Genomic DNA, 20,840 nt, shown 5'->3' on the forward strand with positions numbered 1-20,840 from the left:
TATTTTTCCATAAGCAACAGAAAAAATGGAGGTAGAGAGGGACCCTTTTCTGTCTCAAATAATCCTCTTCAACTCTGCCATCGGGAGTGACCTCTGAGGTTTGCTGGCTAACACTGGCAATTGTGCTTATCCTGCCAAGGATCCGGCTTACTATGCTCAATAATGGGAGGGGAGAAGGCCAGTGCTTTGAGTCAGACCTGAGCTAACAAATAGGTATCACAAGATTCATGTTCCTTGCCTGCCCAGAAGGATTGTCCTTGGCTGTCTTCAAGGTCAATTGACGGAAATCCTCTCAGTTTCTAGATGTGATTAATAATCACACACAGGTTCCACAATCTTCATACTGCAAGATCTACTATACAGAGCAGGATCAATTTCATTAAGGTCAAAGCATTGTTGATGCTCAGCAACATACCTGTCCCCAAAAGGATGGTTTTTATTTCTGTTTGTCTGTTTACAATAATCAAGCAGTTGGAAGAAGCTGCAACCTTGATCATAAGTGCATGTGCATTAGGATACAGTTGTACCTCGGATCCCAAACGCCCTGGAACTCGGCTGTTTTGGCTCCCCAATGCCACAAACCCGGAAGTGACTGTTCCAGTTTGTGAATGTTCTTTTGGAACCCGAACATCTGACGGGGCTTCTGCGGCTTCTGAAGCTGCAATTTGGTTTCCAAACATTTTGGAAGTTGAATGGACTTCCAGAACGGATTCCGTTCGACTTCCAAGGTACGACTGTACTCACCACTTTCCCTGCAGGCTGGTTTTCCTATCAAAACCACCCCCTCCTAGCTACTTCTTGCCTTGTTAAGGAAAAGTTAGGAGCACCCCTCAGCTCTTATATAATCAAGAAAGAAGGAGGAAAGATCTAGAGGGAAAGATGTGTCTGTCCCCCTTTATGCACAAATGTTTGGTCCATATTGCAGCTTTTTGCAATATGCTGAGTGATGGTGGAAACAACCTCATGAAAAACATTTATTGTGAAAAGTGCCACATGTAATAAGGTGCTTTGGTCCCTCTAAAGCCCTCCATGTTGAGCATCCCCATCGACACATAAGAAATAGCATTTTATCAGACCATGCTGACAGGTGACAATGGCTGGCAATGAATTGCATGACCGGAGTGGGAGGTTTTGAATTTGCCTCTCCATCACAGTTGAGTGCATTGGCCCTAGGAAACTGCTATCCGCAGGACAGACAGGCTTAACAGTAATAATGAGATGCTGATGGGTCATGCACTCACATTCTTTCAACAGCTGTAAACAAACTTGCACACGGAACAAAAAGCCAAAAGAGCAGCAAACAATGCTTTCACCAAAATGGCTGCTCTATTCCTTCGAGTGCTTCCTGCAAAAAGAAAACAAACCAGAGGCAAGAAATCAACAAAGCTAGCACACTAACCTAGCGGCGGAGGAAGCTGCTCGGGCACCTGGGGCGGGGTGCACCACCGGGCCTCCGCCTGACTCCTCCCACTCAGCCGCCCTACAGCTGGGGGGAGGCAGCGGGTGGACTGTTTGGCACGGTGAGTGCCGCCCGGCATTTTGTCATTCCCCCCTTAGTGGTGACACCCTGGGCAGCCCACACCTACCACACACCCCTTCCTCCGCCCCTGCGCTAACCCTATTTCCTTCTCAACCTTATATTTGGCAAGCGTGGCACATCCTCAGGACCTAAATGCTGCCCAGACACTCTGTTCCCTGAGACACTGGTAAGAGAATTGTGCTTTGCAGACCCCTTCTGGGTCACAACCCCTTGCCTCCACCTCAGTCTTCCCAGTCAAACAGCAAGTAGATCTTGGACCATGGGGACCTATTTGAAGTACTTAGCATTCATTAAGGCCGTGACGGAGTCAACACACCAACAAGATAGCATCTCTTTCATTACACTGCACTAGTGCATATCAATGTAAGGTAAAAATGCAATACATTTATTCAAGAGAATAAGAGATATTCCACAGGAATGAGGAAGAGATGGCAGCAAACAAGCTCATTACACATATGTGCATGCAGAGAAAGCAATTTGAAGATGGAGGCAAAATTTGTCTGTCCTAGAAGTAAGCTTTTGCCAAGGTAAGAAAACTTGTAGGGACTCCTTCCTGTTTGGTGTTGGCCCCTGTTGTAGAACCAGCCACCTATGGACACAGATCACCTCTCACAGCTGTATTTTCCATTATCGTAACCTTTCTTAGCAACTCACCTCTCCAAGATCAAATTTCTATGCCTCTCACAAACAACCCTGGGAATATGGAAAACCAGTCCTGCCTTTCTACCCTACTCATGCAAATATCTAGCATGTATTACTTTCTAAACAAAGCAACACAATCATTGTTCTTGAAAATGGTTAACAAAATAAGAATGCCAAAGGTAAGATAATATGCTGGGCTACCTGAATCAAACTGAACTCTAGGACAAAAGTTTCGTACGATGTATGAAATGCAACCTGTCAGAATCAGTATTATTTCATGTAAGAATGCAACAACATCATTCAAAACAGAGTTTTTTAAAAGCTAAAAAAAAGGACTTCCGGGTTAGCGCCATCGGCTAATGGCGGATTCCCTCCGAGCTCCGGAGGGAATCGGCTCCGTAGGAGTTGGGTCTTGCCGCGGCGACGACGCGGGGACCCTTGGAAATCACAGGTGGTGAAGCCTGTGAACTTGGTGACTCGGCGGGCACCATTAGCGCCCCCCGACCCACGAAGGAGCCTTTTTAAAGGCTACGGAACGGGGGACGGGGTGAGCGGCGCGGTGCTGAGAGTCGACTGCTTCTCCTGTGGAGTGAAGCCGCGCTGCCATGGCCGGAGAGCGCTGACTTCTTCTTGTGAATTGGATCTCAAAACAACAACCCGTGAGTAATACGGAATTTGGACTTGCAAAGAAAATCTTTTTTGAATTAGGCACGATCGGGGAAGGCGTAAACAGGAAGTCCGCCTCCCCGTCCTGTAAACAACCTAAAACAAGGACCTGCTAACTAAGGTCGTGAGAATCCTTTCTCTTTATTGGGCAAAAGACACTAATTCCACGATTTGGCACTACAAGTAATTGCACTGGAGGATAAGAGCTAATTTTGGGAGCTGAGGTACCACCCCCCCTCAGACCCGGGAGTGATCCGCGAGAGAGCCTGTTGGAAAGGTATTGAAGAATTTGACAGCTGTCAAACTAGCTGTCAAGACGGAAAAAGAGAACTTTGTTTCTACTGCTTCTGCTGGCTATATCTGTGACAATTTGATTATACTTTGTCGAAAATAAGGAAGAACTGATACAAACTAATTTGATTTTTGGATTTGAACTGGAAGGAACACTAAGTAACAAAATCCCTCTAGAGGGGGTTTTGGGACATTACAAGAATGGCTGAAGGAAGGGAAATTCAAGCTAAGTTGGACAGAGTTTTTGTTCTCTTGGGAAAGCTACAAGGCCAAGTTGATGTTTTGACTACAAATGTTGCAACTCTGGACTTAACAGTAAACAAATTCATTGAATTTGATAAGGATTTGACCCAGGAAGCCTATGCAGCTGGCCAAGAAGAGAAACTTGAGAGATTTGAGAGTGAGGGGAAAGAGGTATATGTTGTTCCTGAGGAAAAGGAAGGAGGAGCTGCAATGTTGTCAAAGATAAAGGAAGGCCAGAGGCCTGACATGATGGCTACAAAGGAAAATAAGAACTTGATGATGAAAATCTGGTTTGAATTGGAAACTGAAAAATGGAGGGATCTCCTTATGTGGAGATCTGAAGACCTAAGGATTACAAATTTGATTAAGGTGGAAGGTGGAGCTTTGGGGACATTTGGACTTGAAAGGATTAAGAAACAAGATTTAGGCTCCACTTTTAAATATGGAGGTCTGGCTGGAAGAAACATGGACCTTATTGGGCTAAAGCCTCTCCGAGATTTGGTGTTTAATGCTAAGGACTACCAAAAAACCGGCAGAGAGGAATTGAGAGAGAATTAAGAGCCTCGGACGTGAGATCTCCAGGCTGATAGTAGATGGACTGATGGACGTTTGTTGGGGATTGAAACCGGGAAAGGGGGGGTGGAGTCTGGGAATCCAAAGGGTGTATAATTTAACCTGTTCTGTTTTTATTTTGTTTGGATATTTGTATGAAAATTGGGGAGATCGTGGAAGGGAATTTAGGCCGACTTTAGAAAAAGGTTTAAAGAATAAGCAATGATGTATAAATATGAAGTCTACAAGGCAAAATTGGTTTTTTTTAAAAAAAGAACTAAATATAAAAAGGTTTAAAAATAGGGACAAGAACTTGTTGAACCAACAATCTGAACTGGATTACAAGAGGGAGAGGTGTGGGGAAGTCAGGGAAATATGTTATAGAAAATAAGGATTGTGAAATTTATGTGTTTTTAAACTTTTTTTTTCTTTTTCTATTGTACTATGGTGGAAAATTTTAATAAATATCTTTTTTAAAAAAATTAAAGGTAAAAAAAGGAAAAGAAAGTAAAATGATACATTGGGGGGGGGACAGGACATGTTGCACTCCAACACCCATCAGCCCCAGCCAGCGTAGCCAACAGACAGGAATGAAGGGAGCTGTAGTTCAGTAACATCTGGAGAGGCACAGGTCCCCCATCCATACTATATTCCATAGGTAAAATTGAGCAGTGCACAAAAATAAAAATAAAGATAAGGAATCAAGGGCCCAGGAAAGCTCCCACTTCAAGCATACAGGCATTTTGGCTTCCTCGGTAGCACAACACAACTGCCCCCCCCCCCATTCCAGCTATCTCTTTAGGATCTGAAGGCCTTGCTGAGGGGGAAATGATTCCCTCCGCTGAGGTGCCGTCTGCCTCCTTTGTGCCTAGACCAGCACCCAGCGCCAGGAATGGTCTCCAAGGAACAACAACAAAAATCTCTCTTAGGGCCTAAGAAAAGGAATGTGCATTTCAAAAGTCCGTAAGCTTTATTGAGGCAGTAAGTTTGAAAGGTAAACCTCACTACTACAGAAATGGTGGCAGAGAAAGCCTGAGTCACTCATGCTCCCCACCCCTCACTTTTAGGCCTCATGTGAAAGTGTGAGATGCACACAAACACACACAGCCCCACCCAGATACCCAACCTCCTGAAGAAGTAAGGCTTCCCCTTCCAGCTCTTCTGGGGAAATTCTGAAGCAACCCAGAGGTGACAGGAAAGAGAAAGTTCCACCTCCTAGTTCTGCAGAAAGGGAAATGTGACTAGCCACCTTAGGGAAACAGGGAGGCAGTGCCACACACAGGGAGCACTGAGGAGCACTACCTACAAATTTATTGTAATTGTAAATATGTCAAGATTTTAGGGTGTGGAAGAGGAAGAGGTCAGTGGGACTTGATCAAGGGGACAGCTGGGAAAATGGACTAGGCCGGCCTTCTTTGGAGATTCCACCAGAGTAGTCAGAGGGGAAGGCAACTTGAACCCCCAGCGCCACAGAGTGCCTGGAAGCAGATCTGCTCTGGAAATAGCAACACCATGCCCTTTCCCCCATCAACGAAGACCAAGTCTGTCCCCACAAGAGGTTAAAAATGACTTGCATGTCTCTGTCCCTCCTTGGAAGTCCCCCAAGGCTAGTTTTGTTCAGCTGGGTTTCATTTCTGAACTTTCAGGGAGACTCGCTGTGCTTTCCTCAACAATTCCCCCTCCCTCTATCCCACTGCAAACTGGCAGGAGGGGGAGTGAAAATATACTGACAAGCCTCACGGCAGCCCAGTCCAGCGCCTTGGGGCCCAATTGTAACACCCTGAAGCTCTTAAGGAGGTCTTTTGCTTCCTCCACATTTCAGCAACAGGTATATAGATAGGTTTGAACTGCCATAATAAATTTAAGGAAAGGGGGAAGAGAAGCACATCACAAGGAAAGCAACACCCCTCGAGGCCACAAAGCAGCTAGCTGACCAGCAAGTCTTGTGCACTCCACAAGCACAGAGCTCTCTCTACTAGGGCTGGGAGCATCAAAGGTCATACACTGGTCTTATATCCGCTTTGCTAAGTTCTGCAAAAGTGGGAAGTCACGACTGGCCAGCTTCCTGCACCACTATCTAACCAATGAAGTGGGAACAGGCTCAGTAAGAGTAGTCCTAAACAGACCTGTGGGAAATTAAAAGTAGCAGGTGCTAAAGAGCTGATTAACACTAGATGCAGGACAAATTTGGCAGGCAGCTGGAATGGTCCAAGGAAGCAGACGTATAAAAGAGACATTGGAAATGTCAAAAGACTTTGCCTGGCCTGAATTAGTGATGCATTTTTCAAAATGTCCATTGACCTGGGCTATGTGCACGCCATACGTTAAAAGAGCATCCCTCAGAAGAATCCTGGGAAATGTAGCTCACCCCTCAAAGAGCTCCCATTCCCAGCACCCCTAACAAACTGCAGTTCCCACAATCTTTTTTGGGGGGGGGCAATGTGCTTTAAATGTACTCAATATGTGCAAGATGATGCTCTGTAGTACCAGTTATCTATAATCACATGTAGGGGAGGGGACCCTAAACTGCAGAAAAGACTCAGTGCTTTGTGTGTAAACACCTAGTTTGTCACAAAGAGAGTCACAAGGGTTCTGGGTAGTAAGTGATCTTATCTTCTCGGAAGTTCTCAAAACTGCATGATGCAAGTAATGTCAACAAAGAAAAAGAAAATATCACAGCTGCAGCAGAAGTTGTGACATGATGTGGAGGGCCCTGGGAACTCGGCAAGGAGCTTTCGCACACATTCTTCCGCCCATGTCTGAGAGGAAGGCCCTGCCAATAAGACCCTGGGATTAGTGTGTAGACCTGCATCAACAGGTTCTGGTACCAGATGATAACAGAACGGCTGCTGCTGCAATGCAACTTCCAGTTTTACTTTGAGAAGAGGTCGCATTTGAAACACTAGTACAATTCAGTAAGCGTGTTAAGGGTGCTAAAAGTTGCCAGGAGACCCCTCACAGAGTCTACAATTCCCAGCACCCCTAACAAACAACAGTCCCCAGGATTCTTTGAGGGAATGTGCGGATGCGATCAGAGTATTTTTTTCCGTAAGGCTGTAGAAGAAGAATCAGTATAGTTTTCATTGCTAGGCAACCAAGCTCTCCTTCCTATTGTCAGGGCAAATACAGTGGTACCTCAGGTTAAGTACTTAATTCGTTCTGGAGGTCCATTCTTAACCTGAAACTGTTCTTAACCTGAAGCACCACTTTAGCTAATGGGGCCTCCTGCTGCCGCCGCACTGCTGGAGCACGATTTCTGTTCTTATCCTGAAGCAAAGTTCTTAACCTGAAGCACTATTTATGGGTTAGCGGAGTCTGTAACCTGAAGCGTCTGTAACCTGAAGCTTATGTAACCCGAGGTACCACTGTACGGTGAGCAAGTCAGGAGGGAAAGTCCATAGGTGGGGCATGTAAAGCAACAAAACAGAACAAAAAAGGTAACAGACAAGAGGAGAAGATTTCTAAGCCAGAAGATGAGGGGGAAATCCAGGCTACTCAGCGGCCAGAGTTGGCCAAGTTCAGTGGGCTGCGAAGAACTGGCACATAGTTCTAAGGATGAGAAAGAATAATGACTCTGGCACTGATACATGCTTGAAATGCAAGGCTAACTCCGAGCATGAATGATGTTGCTCGTGATAACCAAATGTCCAAGTTTACTGGGAAAGAATTCAAACGTTGCTGAAGGGCACATCCGTCTCTAGGTTGCGGTCTACAAACTGATGAAGTCGAAGTACTCGATACAAACCAAAAAAGAATCCTACTGGTTTCAAACCTCCCAAGCTGCGCTCAACTGTGCTTCTTTATATAACAGACTTAAAAGTAGCTTAATCTTCTTGCATTGGAGGTCATTGGGCTATAGGACCCTCGGAGCCCCTTTGCAACTCTATGATTCTGTTTCTGCTCTCTGGAGAATTATGGATGCTGGAGTTCTGCGCGAGGGGTAGGGTGAGGAGTTCTTAGCACCATCAACAGATGACAGATCATGAAAGTTACTGGTGTAAAGCAAACACACACTTGGAATTCAGGGGCTGGAGTGGAGAAGAGTCATGGGGAGAAACACATAGGGGGAGGTTACAGGGATTACTTCATGCCCCTCCAACTTCTCCCTGCCCAAGTACCCCACTCCTAAAGCAGCATATGGGCAACAGAGGCATCATTATACATGTTTGTGTACAACAGGTAGCTAAGCTCAAAACTTGCAGGGTAGAGATTCCATCCCTCTCTGTCCCTGGCCCAGTGTCTACAACTGTAGCCTTTATCGTAGAGACATTTTCTCCCGTTAGCCAAATAACCTTGTACCCTAACCACTCAGCCTCATCATTTCCCTGCTGTCAATTTAAATTTCAGGTGACCTGGGAAATGTCATCCAAGGCAAATCGAAGTTATGAAAGCATAGTGGCAACTGTTTAATAGGTCCTACTTGTTCCCACTTGGCATGCTAACCTGTAGTTAGTGCTGGTGCATGTCCTGGATTGCATTTATTTGGCTGGCTAAACACACAGGGATTGTTAACAGGGTCAGCTCACAATATCACTAGCATACAGCGTATGTATGATATGCACATATAAGACTGGGATTTCCCAGTGCTAACACAGCACTACATAATGTACCTAAGAAAAGCAGCTGCAGATGTCAGAAAGCCCTAGCGGAAACCACCGGGCCACACATTTCCATAGCATGCAGCAGCACAACTGGGGCATTTGATTCTGTTTGATGAACCACAATGCAGCCACTCAGAGATATGGGGGTTGTAGGGAAATTAGAGCCAACAGGCTGCTAGAAGGAAAGCAGGTTTGCCAAGCTGAGCAGAAATAAGCTCTTTTTGAGATGACTCCATTCAGCTCCACAGCAGATTGAAACTGACTAGCTTACCCCTTTTCAGATCCAACTTGGCTTGGAGCTGCCACATTCCCCCCCCTTTTTGGCAGGGCTCTGGTGCCTTTAATGGTTGAAGGGCAAGTAGATGAATCTTCATCTACCAAAGCAGCTACAGGATGCAAAGGTTTCAGCCTGGTGAAGACTCACTGCTGGTCTCTTGCCCAAGAACCAACAAAAAAAGTTCTGGAGTCAGCCAACTCAGTCTGTGAAAATGTCTTCTATATTTTCTTTTAAATTGATTATTTATTTGAAGGGTTCACTGAGTCAAATGCTTGACTCATTGCTATCCCTAGTCTACCCTCTCTGTCATTGTCCTGGAAAGTTATTTCCAGGAAAGTTATTTGAGGGGCGTATTTCTCTGGGAGGATTCAGTGTGAGCTGGGATTACCTTCATTCTTCTTTGCTGGTGGGTAGAATGTGGTGATAACAAAGCTGATCGATGAACATAAGAATAGACTGCTGGACCTGGCCAGTGGCCCATTGAGTTCCGCATCCTGTTCTTACAGTGACCGACCAGATGCCTGTGGGAAGCCTACAAGAAGGACCTGAGCAGAGCAGCACTCTCTGTACACCACAAATGTAGTACAACAGCACTCTTCCCTCCCATGGTTTCCAACAACTGGTATTCAGAAGCATACCGCCCTCAACAGTGGAGGAAGAACATGGTGGACTGGATAAGTTTGTGGGGTCACCCACATGTAATGCCAAGCCAAAGAAGAAGCAGGCATAATCCTCACTATGTCCCCTGTTCGTTCACCAAGATGAGGGGATCCCAGATAGCAATTTGCAGGAAACAATCCGAACCACCTGTTTCATATGAACCTAGGAAACAATATTCTTATTCCTCTCCCAGAGCAGTTTAACAATCAATCCCTTTTCATGGGGACTCAGGGAATTGTATCTCTGGGATGGGAATAGGTAAAGGTAAAGGGTAAAGGGACCCCTGACTATTAGGTCCAGTCGTGGCCGACTCTGGGGTTTGTGGCGCTCATCTCGCTTTATTGGCTGAGGAAGCCGGCGTACAGCTTCCGGGTCATGTGGCCAGCATGACTAAGCCGCTTCTGGCGAACCAGAGCAGCGCATGGAAACGCCGTTTACCTTCCCGCCAAGTATTTATCTACTTGCACTTTGACGTGCTTTTGAACTGCTAGGTGGGCAGGAGCTGGGACTGAGCAACGGGAGCTCACTCTGTTGCGGGGATTCGAACCGCCGACCTTCTAATCGGCAAGTCCTAGGCTCTGTGGTTTAACCCACAGCGCCACCCACGTCCCCCGGGATGGGAATAGGGGCCTCCTAACAGCTCTTAGAACTTTTAACAAACCATATCTCCCAGAATTCACTGTGGAAAGCAACAACTGTTTACAGTGGTATCATAGTACCCTAAATGCATCATGAGAATACACCCTGGTCAAGAACACAATGCATTTACCATTCCATTTTTCATACTGGCATTCAGACCTTGGGGTTGGGGGGAACCCAGCAAAACTTTAAATAGAAAAGGAGAGACTGAAAGCAGCATTTGCACTTTTTTGTTACAAATAAAACTCTCGGTATTTCATCTCTCAGTATTTGTTCTTGTCATGAGAGCAAATCGAAAGGGAAGCAGTGGTGGGCCATGTGAACCCACAGGGAGAATCATAGGGGAGGCAAAGGCCAGAGAAGAGCCTGCTACACATAGTAATACTCCCCTGACAATCAAGAGTTTGGACCTGTGCTAGTTTGAAAGTTAGGGAGTGAGTTGGCTGGCTCTGCTTACATTCTTTGAAAACGTCTTAACAACACCAATTAACATGACAAAACCCATGCTAGTTAGTCATTTGCCAGATCTGCTTGTGCTAAGTGGAAACAAAACAAAACAAAACAAAACAAAACCCTTTTTTAAAGCTGGCATACATAAACTCTTCATGCACTCTTCATACTCCCACTTCACTTACCACCCCAGCCAGCTGATGAGTTACTTGTGCAAGAATTGCTGCCCGTTTTTCACACTGTGGCTTTTATTACTGAGGAGTAAGCCCCACTGAATATAGAGATTATTTCTCAGTAAACATGTAAACACAGGTTTCTTGGAGTATTTAGCAGCAGAATTCATAGACTCCTGTGACTTACACATCCTCATTCACACAGAGCCATGGCTGTAAGGTGAATTGGCTTGGTGATGCGAGAAAAGCTTCTGTTTACAGTGAGAAGGACAGAGGCTTCCTGGTGGGAAAACTGAAAGTTCGATGAGCATCTTAGAAGGAAAACTCCATGCCTAGATCTGCTTATGAACCCAGGCACACTGTTTCATTCATTGTAAATACACACCACTTGAGAATGAGCCATCAAACTCCAGGAGGAAAGGCAGCGGAGGGTCAGAGTAGCTATGGAATCACTGTGTAACCCACTTGGCAAGGCTGATTCATTTCCTGAGCTGAGTGATGTGAAGAAAAGAGAACTAGCAAGCGGTCTGTGGAGAAACCCAGATGCTTCTCCACCCACATGGCCTGTTTTTAGCATAATTTACTCCTGGGCAGGAAAAACAAGAACCGCGGTATCCACAAAGCCCCCAAAGAGATACTTCCTTTTGCAAGAGAGCCTGGAAGACATTGTGAGGCCACCTGCATTATAAGGCCCACACAGCATTGCATTATATATGAATAAACTATGGAAGGCCAAATCCAGCTAGGCTGCTACAATGGCAGGCCAAGAGTGCTGCTGTGTGTTAGTGACAGATCTGTCATTCTTCCCCTTCCCAGGCCAGCCCACACTTCCTCCCAGCGGAAAACATTCTCTAACAGAATTGCTGCAGATCTACACTAGATACAGAACTGGCACCATTTATATAAGTAGTCAGATCAGCTCTTGAGTTGATTCATTGAGTTACTGAACACAAAAAGCCAATATCCTGAAAGCAGACATTCACATTCCGCCCTTTCCCCCTGGCCTCCTTGCCCATTACAAACATAAGAAGAGCCCTGCAGGATCAGGCCTATCTCACAGCCCAGCATCCTATTCTCACAGTGGCCAGCAAGATGCCTGTAGGAAGCCTACAAAGATGGACCAGAGAGGAGCAGCAGCACTCTCCATGACTGACACTGCACTACAGATGTAGTGATCTGGAAACTACTGAAGCGAAGCTGGCTCGTGAGATTTCATTCAAGCCTCCGTTCAAGAGGGAAATCCCATCCTGAAAGTGAGACATCGAGTCACAACAAAACAAGTCTTTTGCAGCTAATGCCATGGAAATCCCCAACAGCCACCCCCACCTTTCCTTTTTGAATGAGTGGGAGGCCAGGGCTCATTTTCCTATTCAAGATCACAATACTTCTCCCCCACATCACATTCTCAGCCATGTGGATGCTGACTAGACTCAGCTGTCCCCCTGGGCCTGGACATGCCATGTGAGCAGGTGTGGCAGACATCAATCCAGGCTCTGGAAATAGCACTGAGTCCCGACATCAGACCTCTAGCGGGTATTCCCTGCTGTTATAAATTGGCAGCCGGCAGGGAGGCGTTCTGAATTCTTTGCGTTGCAAGCCTGCGACATTTTTGTCCAAAGTATAGCAGTGGTCAGAAAGCAGGGCCTCACATAAAACTGCCTCCCAACTCGTGCGGCTGGCTGTTCTCGCAGGTAGGGACAGAGGAGAAAATCAACTCAAGTTTGCATTTAAAGGCAGACCTACTTAATCTGCACCAAAACAATATGGGAACCCAAAATACAACTATCCTCCAAAATTTGCAGTTCTCAAAATGTTGTAATGTAGTTCGCCAGCCAACCAATGTTTATAAAAATACATGTATTAGGAGGAAATATGCATAAAAATGAATATATTGGTGAAAAAACATGGAACAATGCATTGTATCATGGAAAACAGCTTGCAAAAAATATGTAAATTAATCAAAGCCACACACAAAAATGTGTTTGTTAGGAGAAATTCACATTAAGATGCTGTATAATTTTCATTAACATTTTTTCATTAAAAAAAGTCACTGATTGCTGTAGAAATGTGGAAAACTGAATTTAAGATAAAAAGAGAGAAACGGAGAGAACCAAATTTGACAGGTCCTTCCATTCCTACTTCCAAGATCTTACATCTAGAGTTGTCAGCTTTTCAACACTCTGCTACAGCTGTATCTTAACAGCAGCCTGGTGTGTATGTGAGCAAGAGACGCTTCCTGGCGGCTGCTAATTTGATGTAGGATTCAATGGCACAGCAGACAATTCAGGTTGCGCAATTATTATTTTTTTATTAAATATTTATTAGCATTTTCAAGAATTAAACAAGAGCAAAAAATACAAAAATACATAAACAACAAAAAAAAGAAAAAATAGAAAAGAAACACATAAAATTATTCATACTTATTGTTCTTAACCTTATTTCTCAGACCTCCTCACACCTCCCCTTCTTGTATTCCAATTTAAATTATCAGTTCAGCAAGTCCTTAACTTATTTCTTTACCTTAATTTATACATTTATTCTAACATACCATTATTTTACTTTGCTTCTTTTTTCCATTTCCTCCATTTATTTTTTACAATCTTATTTTCAATTAATTTAAAAAAGAAGAAACCAATTTTACCTTATTAAAAACACACATCAATACTTATACCTCATTAATTGTTCTTAAACCTTTTTCCTAAAGTCGACCAAAATTTCCCTTCCACGATTTACCCAATTTCCTTACCACTAATTAAAAATGAAAAGAAAAACAAATTATCCTTATGTACCCTTTGGATTCCCAACCTCCACCCGCCCTTTTTCCCGGTTCCAGTCCCCAACCAATGTCCATCAGTCTTTATGTTATTTATTTAACCTGGAGACCTCACGTCCGAGGCCCTTTTATCTCTCTCAGTTCCTTTCTGCCGGTCTCTTTGATGGTCCTTAATGTTAAACCCCAAGTCTCGGAGGGGCTCCGGCCCAGCAGAATCCTTGTTGCTTCCAGCCAGTCTTCCATACTTGAACGCAAAGCCTATGGGGGGCTCCAACTCTTGTTTCAAATTTCTTACAGATCCAGATGTCCCCAAGGCTCCAGCTTTCACCTTCCGCAGATTTATAATCTCCCATTCAGACCAGGCTTTCCACATCCAATTTTTATTGTCCTTTTTTATCATCATGTCAGGCCTCATATTGTAACTCTCCTTTAACTCCTGCACATCTCCTGCTTCTCCTTCATTTTCTTCAAAGACAGCACCTTGCTCCATCATTTCTGCACTTTCAGTTTCATTTACTTGTTCAATTAAATAGGCTTCCTGTTTCAAGTCCTTATCAGGCTCAAAACTGTTGTTCACTGTCCAGTGTAGTAATGATATCTTTGTAGACATAACATTGTATTCATCTTTCAAGTTTCCCAAGAGAGCGAATGTTCTATCCAGTTCTGCTTGAAATTTACGTACTCCAGCCATTTTTGTAATGTAGTATCCCTATTACCCCTCTAGGGGGATTTTAGTTCCTTAATATTCCTTTCAGCTCAAAACCAAAAGTCCAGTTAATTTGTATCAGCCCTCGTTATTTTCAAATAAAACAACAAAAACAGCAGAAACAATGTTCTCTTTTTCCAGCTGGCAACTAGCTGACTCGCAGCTCTCTTGACAGCTGTCAAAATCTTCCATGCAACAGACTTTCTCTTAGGACGTTCCCGGGTCTCGGGGGGGGGGGTGAAATTTCAGTCCCCAAATTCTTTTTATCCTCCAGTAAATCCTTATAGTGTCAAAACCGTGAAATCAAGATCTTTTCACTAAAAAAACAGGTTCTCTCGACCTTAGTTGCCCAGTCCTTTGCTTTAAATTGTTTACAAATAGGGGGGGTGACTTCCTTTTTAGCCCCTTCCCGCTCGTTCCAAATCCAGAATTAAGTTTTTTAACGTTCCAATCTCCGTATTACTCACGGGTTTATATTTTAGAGTCCAGTCGGTTTTGGAAGAAGTTGGCGCTCTCTGTCTATGGCTTGCGGCTTCACTCCGTAGGCGAGGGAGTACTCTCAGCACCACGCCTCACCCTGCCTCCGCTCCGAAGCCTTTAAAAAGGCTCCGGCGCGGATTGGGGGGGCGCAAATGGTGCCCGCCGAGTCTCTGTGTTCACAGGCATCCGCGCCTGTGATTTTAAGGGTCCCCGCTTCGCCGCAGCGGCCAGACCCAGACGCTACGGAGCCGATTCCCTCCGGAGCTCGGAGGGAATCCGCCATTAAACAATGGCGCCAACCCGGAAGTCCAGGTTGCGCAATTAAAATGGATTTGCCACTACTGCGCAAGAAATCTGCCTCCCCTCCAACCTCTGCAAACATTGCCACCCTCCTGATTAGCAGCCACACTCTCCGTTGAAAATCAACCAGTTTTTGCTTTCATGTCTAGTAGCAAAAGAAAATGCAGTGTTGTGGTGGTGAAGGGGATGCTATACATTACTTGCCTGACTATGAACATTGCCTGTCATATACATAACCCTATGACTCACCTGTCTGCCACTTTGGGCTATTCAAGAGAGTGGCATGTGGCTTCCCAGAATCAGATGTGCAAAACCAACTCATCAAAGCTCATGCACAGCATCCCAAGCTGAGACCCTAACACAGTTCTCCTTTGGGGGGCGGGGGGAACAAACATATACACTTTCCAAAATGAAGCATCTTAAAAATAATCTTATCTTAGGTTGACATCAGATAGTATTGCATTCATTACAAGTTTTAGACACACACACGCATGCTCCATGCCTGGATTTTGTTGTAGTAGCCCGGAGTTAAGCTACACCCTGTGTTGGACAGTCTTAATTCTCAACAGCAACATTTGTTGAGAACAGAATCTGAGATAGATGGAAATGTGTCCCAGTTCGTTACCAAACAGTGTGGTCCAGAAACAGCATCTAGATCTACTTGATACACTGGCCAGGAGAGACATCCTGATTGATGGTCACTCCTATAGAAACCAAGCCACAGTTTGAAAACAGGACTAGACTTCAGACTATAACAAAAGGTGCCCAGGTTTGGAATTTTTGGCCCATGTTTTCTACGGAGTGAAGAAGCCCAGTCATTCCTAAAGCAAGTCTGATGTCACCCACCCCACCCCACCCCCTAGATGTCACATAGCTGGCAGGACCAACTAGGGTCAAAGAATGTGAAATTCCAGTAAAGCTTCAACATGAGAAATATCAAAATACTCCTTAAAGTAGAAAATAAATTCTTCCTGGCTTGTGTCATGGGCCCACTCAACTGTGTCCTGACTGATGCCAAGAACATAGACCTAGCCATGGGAAGAGAGTGGTGCCTAGTGGGTCAAACTAGAGGTTAGCATGAGAAACCAGGACTCTTGGCTTCTCTCTCCTCTTCATCTGGTTGCCCATTCTGTGCCTTTGTCGACTCTGATAACTTATACAGGACAGGGCAGTGCCCCAGATCTAATGGGATTCTGCTTTTACTTTTTAAGGAAGTGGAAACAGCAGAGGGTGAAGAACACAAAGAAGGCAGCAAGTCTCAAAAGCGGCATACAATAGGAGATTTACATTGCAATCGTATAGATGTCTACTTGGAAGAAAGTCCCACTGAGTTCAGTGAGACTAACTCCTAGGTATTTGTGCATTTGGTTGGATTGCAACAAATAACACATTTTACAGCGCAGGCATGTGTGTCTACTTAAAGGTAAGCCACACTGAATTCAGTGAGACTGACTCACTGATGTGTGCATAGGGTTACTGTAGCCTTTGGCTCTGTACACTCTCCCGTTCACTCTGCATTCTGTGTACTCCCACAGCTGGTTTGGGAAGTGGCTTACACACAATGTTAACCATATTCTGTATCTATGCTATGGTTTCCCTCCAAACCAACTTTGGTCCAAATTGAGAAAAAGAACGACCAAGCTGTGTTTTAAGCCAGTAGTGTGTATGAAGCCACAAAGAGAGTGAGAGAGCCCAAGGGTGTGTGTTTCATGTTTGTTCCTTAATGTTTTCGTTATTAAGCCGTCTGATGCTTATTATGTAGCCATGTGTTTTGTGTTCCTTGTTTTAATTTATGTCTCAGCAGATCTGATTGCAAGTGTCTTGTTTCCATATGTCTTTCATTTTTATTTAAAAGTACTACCTTTCAGTAAAGATATAGAAAGGGCAGTTAACTGCAAAAAAACAGGCTTGGTCAAGATCAAAATACCCCGTATTGTTATAACAAGTTGTGCTACATTTCTGTTTAAAATTTGGTGGTTTTCAGAACCATTATAATTTGCATTTCTGAGTGGTTACCCTCATTTTTTGAAATTATGCATGGCTAATTTAAGTACTGTGTATTAGGCATTCCAAGGCATTCGTCGTACAGTATTTCATTTGGTATAATACTTTACCTGTGACCAAGTATTATTCATTTAAATCATTAAAAAAAGAATGATTGAACTACTAATTATTTCATTATATTTGTATGCGAAGATTTTGCAGTTGCCCCAATAAAGTTTTATAGAAATTAATCTTTCATTGTGCTTCAACAGATTTTCCAACTTGGAATAAACTTACCCTACTGATTGTGCTTCATGTGTTCCCAACCACTTTATAAATATTAAACGTTAGTGGTTAAAAGTATGAACTAGGTAGCTTGGTTCAAATCTCAGCTACGTGATTAACTCACTGGACAGTCTAGACCCAGCTAATGACCAATGGTTAGGGATGGCAGGAGTGGTAGTTCAGCAACAACTGGGGGCACAAAAGGTTCCCCACACTTGGCCAAGGCATACACAAGCTACTCTGTCTTAAGCTCTCAGCCCCCTAAGATGTTTCTCAAGAGCTTTCTTTATATCAGCTAAAGCAGCTGATGGTGGCTTGAGGTTGAGGGGAGGACACCCAGGTTGGGGGAGTCAGAAAACCCCCTCATGCATAATGTCACCTCAAGAATGATGTGTTTATCTCAGGGCTTGTACTTCTCCACACAAGGGGGGATTAGTATTGCCCCAAGATTCTTCGTAGCATGGAAGAGCTTTACAATACACCTCGGGTTACATACGCTTCAGGTTACAGACTCTGTTAACCCAGAAATATTACCTCGGGTTAAGAACTTTGCTTCAGGATGAGAACAGAAATCGTGCAGCAGTGGCAGCAGGAGGCCCCATTAGCTAAAGTGGTGCTTCAGGTTAAGAACAGTTTCAGGTTAAGAACAGACCTCCAGAACAAATTAAGTTCTTAACCCGAGGTACCACTGTAACATGTTGGCCTATACTGAGGTTTCCTTCTCACAGCTGCCCAGAACATGTTAGGCACATGGGTGGTGAAAGGCCCAACCCTGCTCCCCCATTCCCAATGCATGGAGTGATCTCGTTTGCAAAAGATGGCCCAAGACATTTTGCTGCCTGAGGCGGACAAGTTCAATGCACAAAAATTAATAATGGCACTTCCAGACGGTTGTTTTTGGGTGGGATTCAATTCTTAAACAACAAATCCACTTCTCTTCCCACAAAAAATCCAGACTTTTTGTGATAAGGAAAGCAATGGGAAAACACACCAGGATAGCAATTACTTGAAGAAACAAACAGTTCAAATCAAATGCTCAATAAACAGCCAAGGTCGCAGAACCTCCACACAAACTTTGTGCAAACAAATCAGGATGCCTGCTCAATAAACAGCTCAGCTGGAAGCAACCCTGGGCTGGCAGCTGATTCTTACTTCCAGGTGGTAATTAGGCAGCAGCATCCACCAACATTCAGGTCTGCAGGCTGGTTTGGGCAGCCCAGGGCAGGCAGGCGGGAGTAGCACCCACATCTCCATCTTCCAATATCTCAGCACCATCCACTGCTTAAAGCTGCCACCGCCGTCTGCCTAATGGTAGGGCCGGCCCTGATTCTATCACTCCTCACGAGGCAGGGAACCGAGGCCCTTCCCAACCACTGAATCCCCTCCAAAATCAGCGATCCCGCGCTGCTTTCTCTCTTCCACACACACCTGCGGCCGCTCTCCTTCCTGACTGGAAGCTGGGAGAGCGGGGCCGAGGGCTGAGGAGGGGATCAAAAGCAGGGGATCTCGCCTGCGTCCCGCTCAAGCCGACGCCTCCCTCGGGCCCCCGAGAAACACGTCTAATGGTGCCCTGTCATAGTAGCGCAGGCTTACAACACCGGGGTTTTGCAACTGTTCCTGGGACAATGTGCGTAAAGTGCTGGGGTGGGGGATGACTCCAAGTCACTTTCCTTATTGGAGAATATCAGTTTTTAAAAAAGCAACGGTAGCCTGCTTTGCGAAATGAAAGAAATCCTTTGGCTTCTGCTGCTACCGCGGGATTTATATTTCCCAAGTGCCTTGGCGATGCACTTGGGGGGTAAAAGAGAAAAAGGCGGCAACGGCATTTGCAAACCAACGCAGAGTTAGCGCAGCCGAAGAGAGGAGAAGTTTCGGGGAGTTTCCCTTAACACAGCCCCTCCGGAGGCGAAGGGAAGCGAGACCCCAAGACAGCGAGAACCGAGTCTCGCCTCCCCGCAGCAGCAACAAGTCCCTGGGAGGTGCAGGTGGATCCCTAGCAGTTACACAAAACCCCCGGGCACGCGTTCAGAGAGGCGGCCACGAGCCTCGCCGGATCTGAGTGGGGGCCAAGCCACGCAGGGCTCCCCGACTCCGGGGGACTCACCTAAGGCCAGCGGCCGGAGCCGCGGGGAGAGCGCCATGCTCCTGCTCGACGAGCGCGTAGGGCGGGGAATGCCGGGTGCTGCGGGCGAAGGCTCCGGGCCGGCCAGAAAGGAAGCGAGAAGTGAGACGGGGCAGGGCGGGGGGCGGCATCTACTCCCGCCAGGACCCGCCCAGACACGCAGGGGCTGGGCAGAGAGAGGGGCGAGAGGCATCGCCCAGGCTGGGATCCAGCCGAAGCCGAAGCCGCCGCCGCCTCCTCTCGTAAGGCATGGCAGCTGACGGGGCGGGGGTGATTGGGGGAAACGTGTCTGGACCCGGGCCAGGCCTTAGTGCTAGAATAACGTGGTCTCTGCAGTCCGGGCCACGGCTCAGCCCTCGCACACGGTGGAGAGAGCAGCCCTGGGCGATGCTTTCGACTCGCCGCAAACTAGCCGTCGCGCAAGGGTCCTCCAGGGCTTCCCTGGAAGGAGGGAGGTTGAAAGTGAGGCGCCCTCGGCTGCGCCTCTCATTTCCATGCTGAAGTATGGCGCGTGGCTGCGTCTTGAGGTATCCGGAGTGGGATTATGGGGCTGAAATGTTTTCTACCTGAAAGAAGAGAGGCCACGGCCTCGTTTTAAAGGAGTGCTAACTAGAAGGGGTTTGACCTTATAATACTGTGCGTAACTGGATTTCCATTTTAGGGTGTGGGAGGCTTGAAAAAAAGATCCTGCCCTGCTTTACACAGCAGCTTGTTTCTCTCCCCTTTTCTCTTGGAGAAACAAAAACCATGTTAAAAACAGGCCTCTGCGTTCCCTAACCAAATGCCATGGGTTCAATCCCTGGCATCTCCAGGTAAGACTGGGACATGGGAATGTCCCTTGTCTGAAATCCTGGAGAGCCAAGAGCCGCTGCTGGTCAGTGTCAACAGTATTGCACTAGATGGGCGAATGATCTGAATATAAGGCAGCGTCCTGTGTTCCTAGAAGGATCAAGGACTGCTTTGTACAGAGGAAAAAGGTGAATTTTTCTGGTTGCAAGTATTTGCAGAAACAGGTGCAGAATCAGAAGCCAGGAGGAGAACTGGCAAGGTGCTTGACCCTCATAAAGTACGAAGGTTAGGGTTCTTTCATGTTGATGGAAATACTTGGTCCTTCATCACAAGGGATGCAGAGGTGCTGAACCTCCCCTGCTTCCTACCATACCTTCCTCAGCTCTGTCACACTTCAGGCACTTTTCTTTTCAATAGGAAGCAGACAGTGATCAATACAGTGCAGAAGTCATTTGAATTTTGCACACACAAGCTACTCTATGTTCAAACACCCAGTTCTACACCTTTCCTTGTCCACTACACATACACGATGCAGGCATACATCTCTAGACAATGTAAAAATGTGGGGGAAACCAGACGGGTGGGAAAATCACCATACAAGGGGTGGGGAAGATGCCTTAAAACTGGGTGGGTTGGTTAAATTCTGGTTGCCTGGCAGCCCACATCAA

At 45.7% G+C, this 20,840-nt stretch overlaps 1 protein-coding gene across 1 annotated transcript in view; it reads right to left on the bottom strand.

Moving 5' to 3' along the window:
• The window catches only part of ADGRE5 (adhesion G protein-coupled receptor E5), a 46,612-nt gene extending 26,886 nt beyond the window's left edge, over positions 1-19,726 (bottom strand). Inside the window, exon 1 of the mRNA XM_053376322.1 lies at positions 19,366-19,726. Coding sequence (XP_053232297.1) covers positions 19,366-19,576 — 211 coding nt within the window. The 5' untranslated portion in view covers positions 19,577-19,726. The remainder of the gene's footprint in view (positions 1-19,365) is intronic.
• Positions 19,727-20,840: the final 1,114 nt, after the last annotated feature.

Source organism: Podarcis raffonei, chromosome 2, assembly GCF_027172205.1.
Source record: "Podarcis raffonei isolate rPodRaf1 chromosome 2, rPodRaf1.pri, whole genome shotgun sequence".
Lineage (NCBI taxonomy): Eukaryota > Metazoa > Chordata > Lepidosauria > Squamata > Lacertidae > Podarcis > Podarcis raffonei.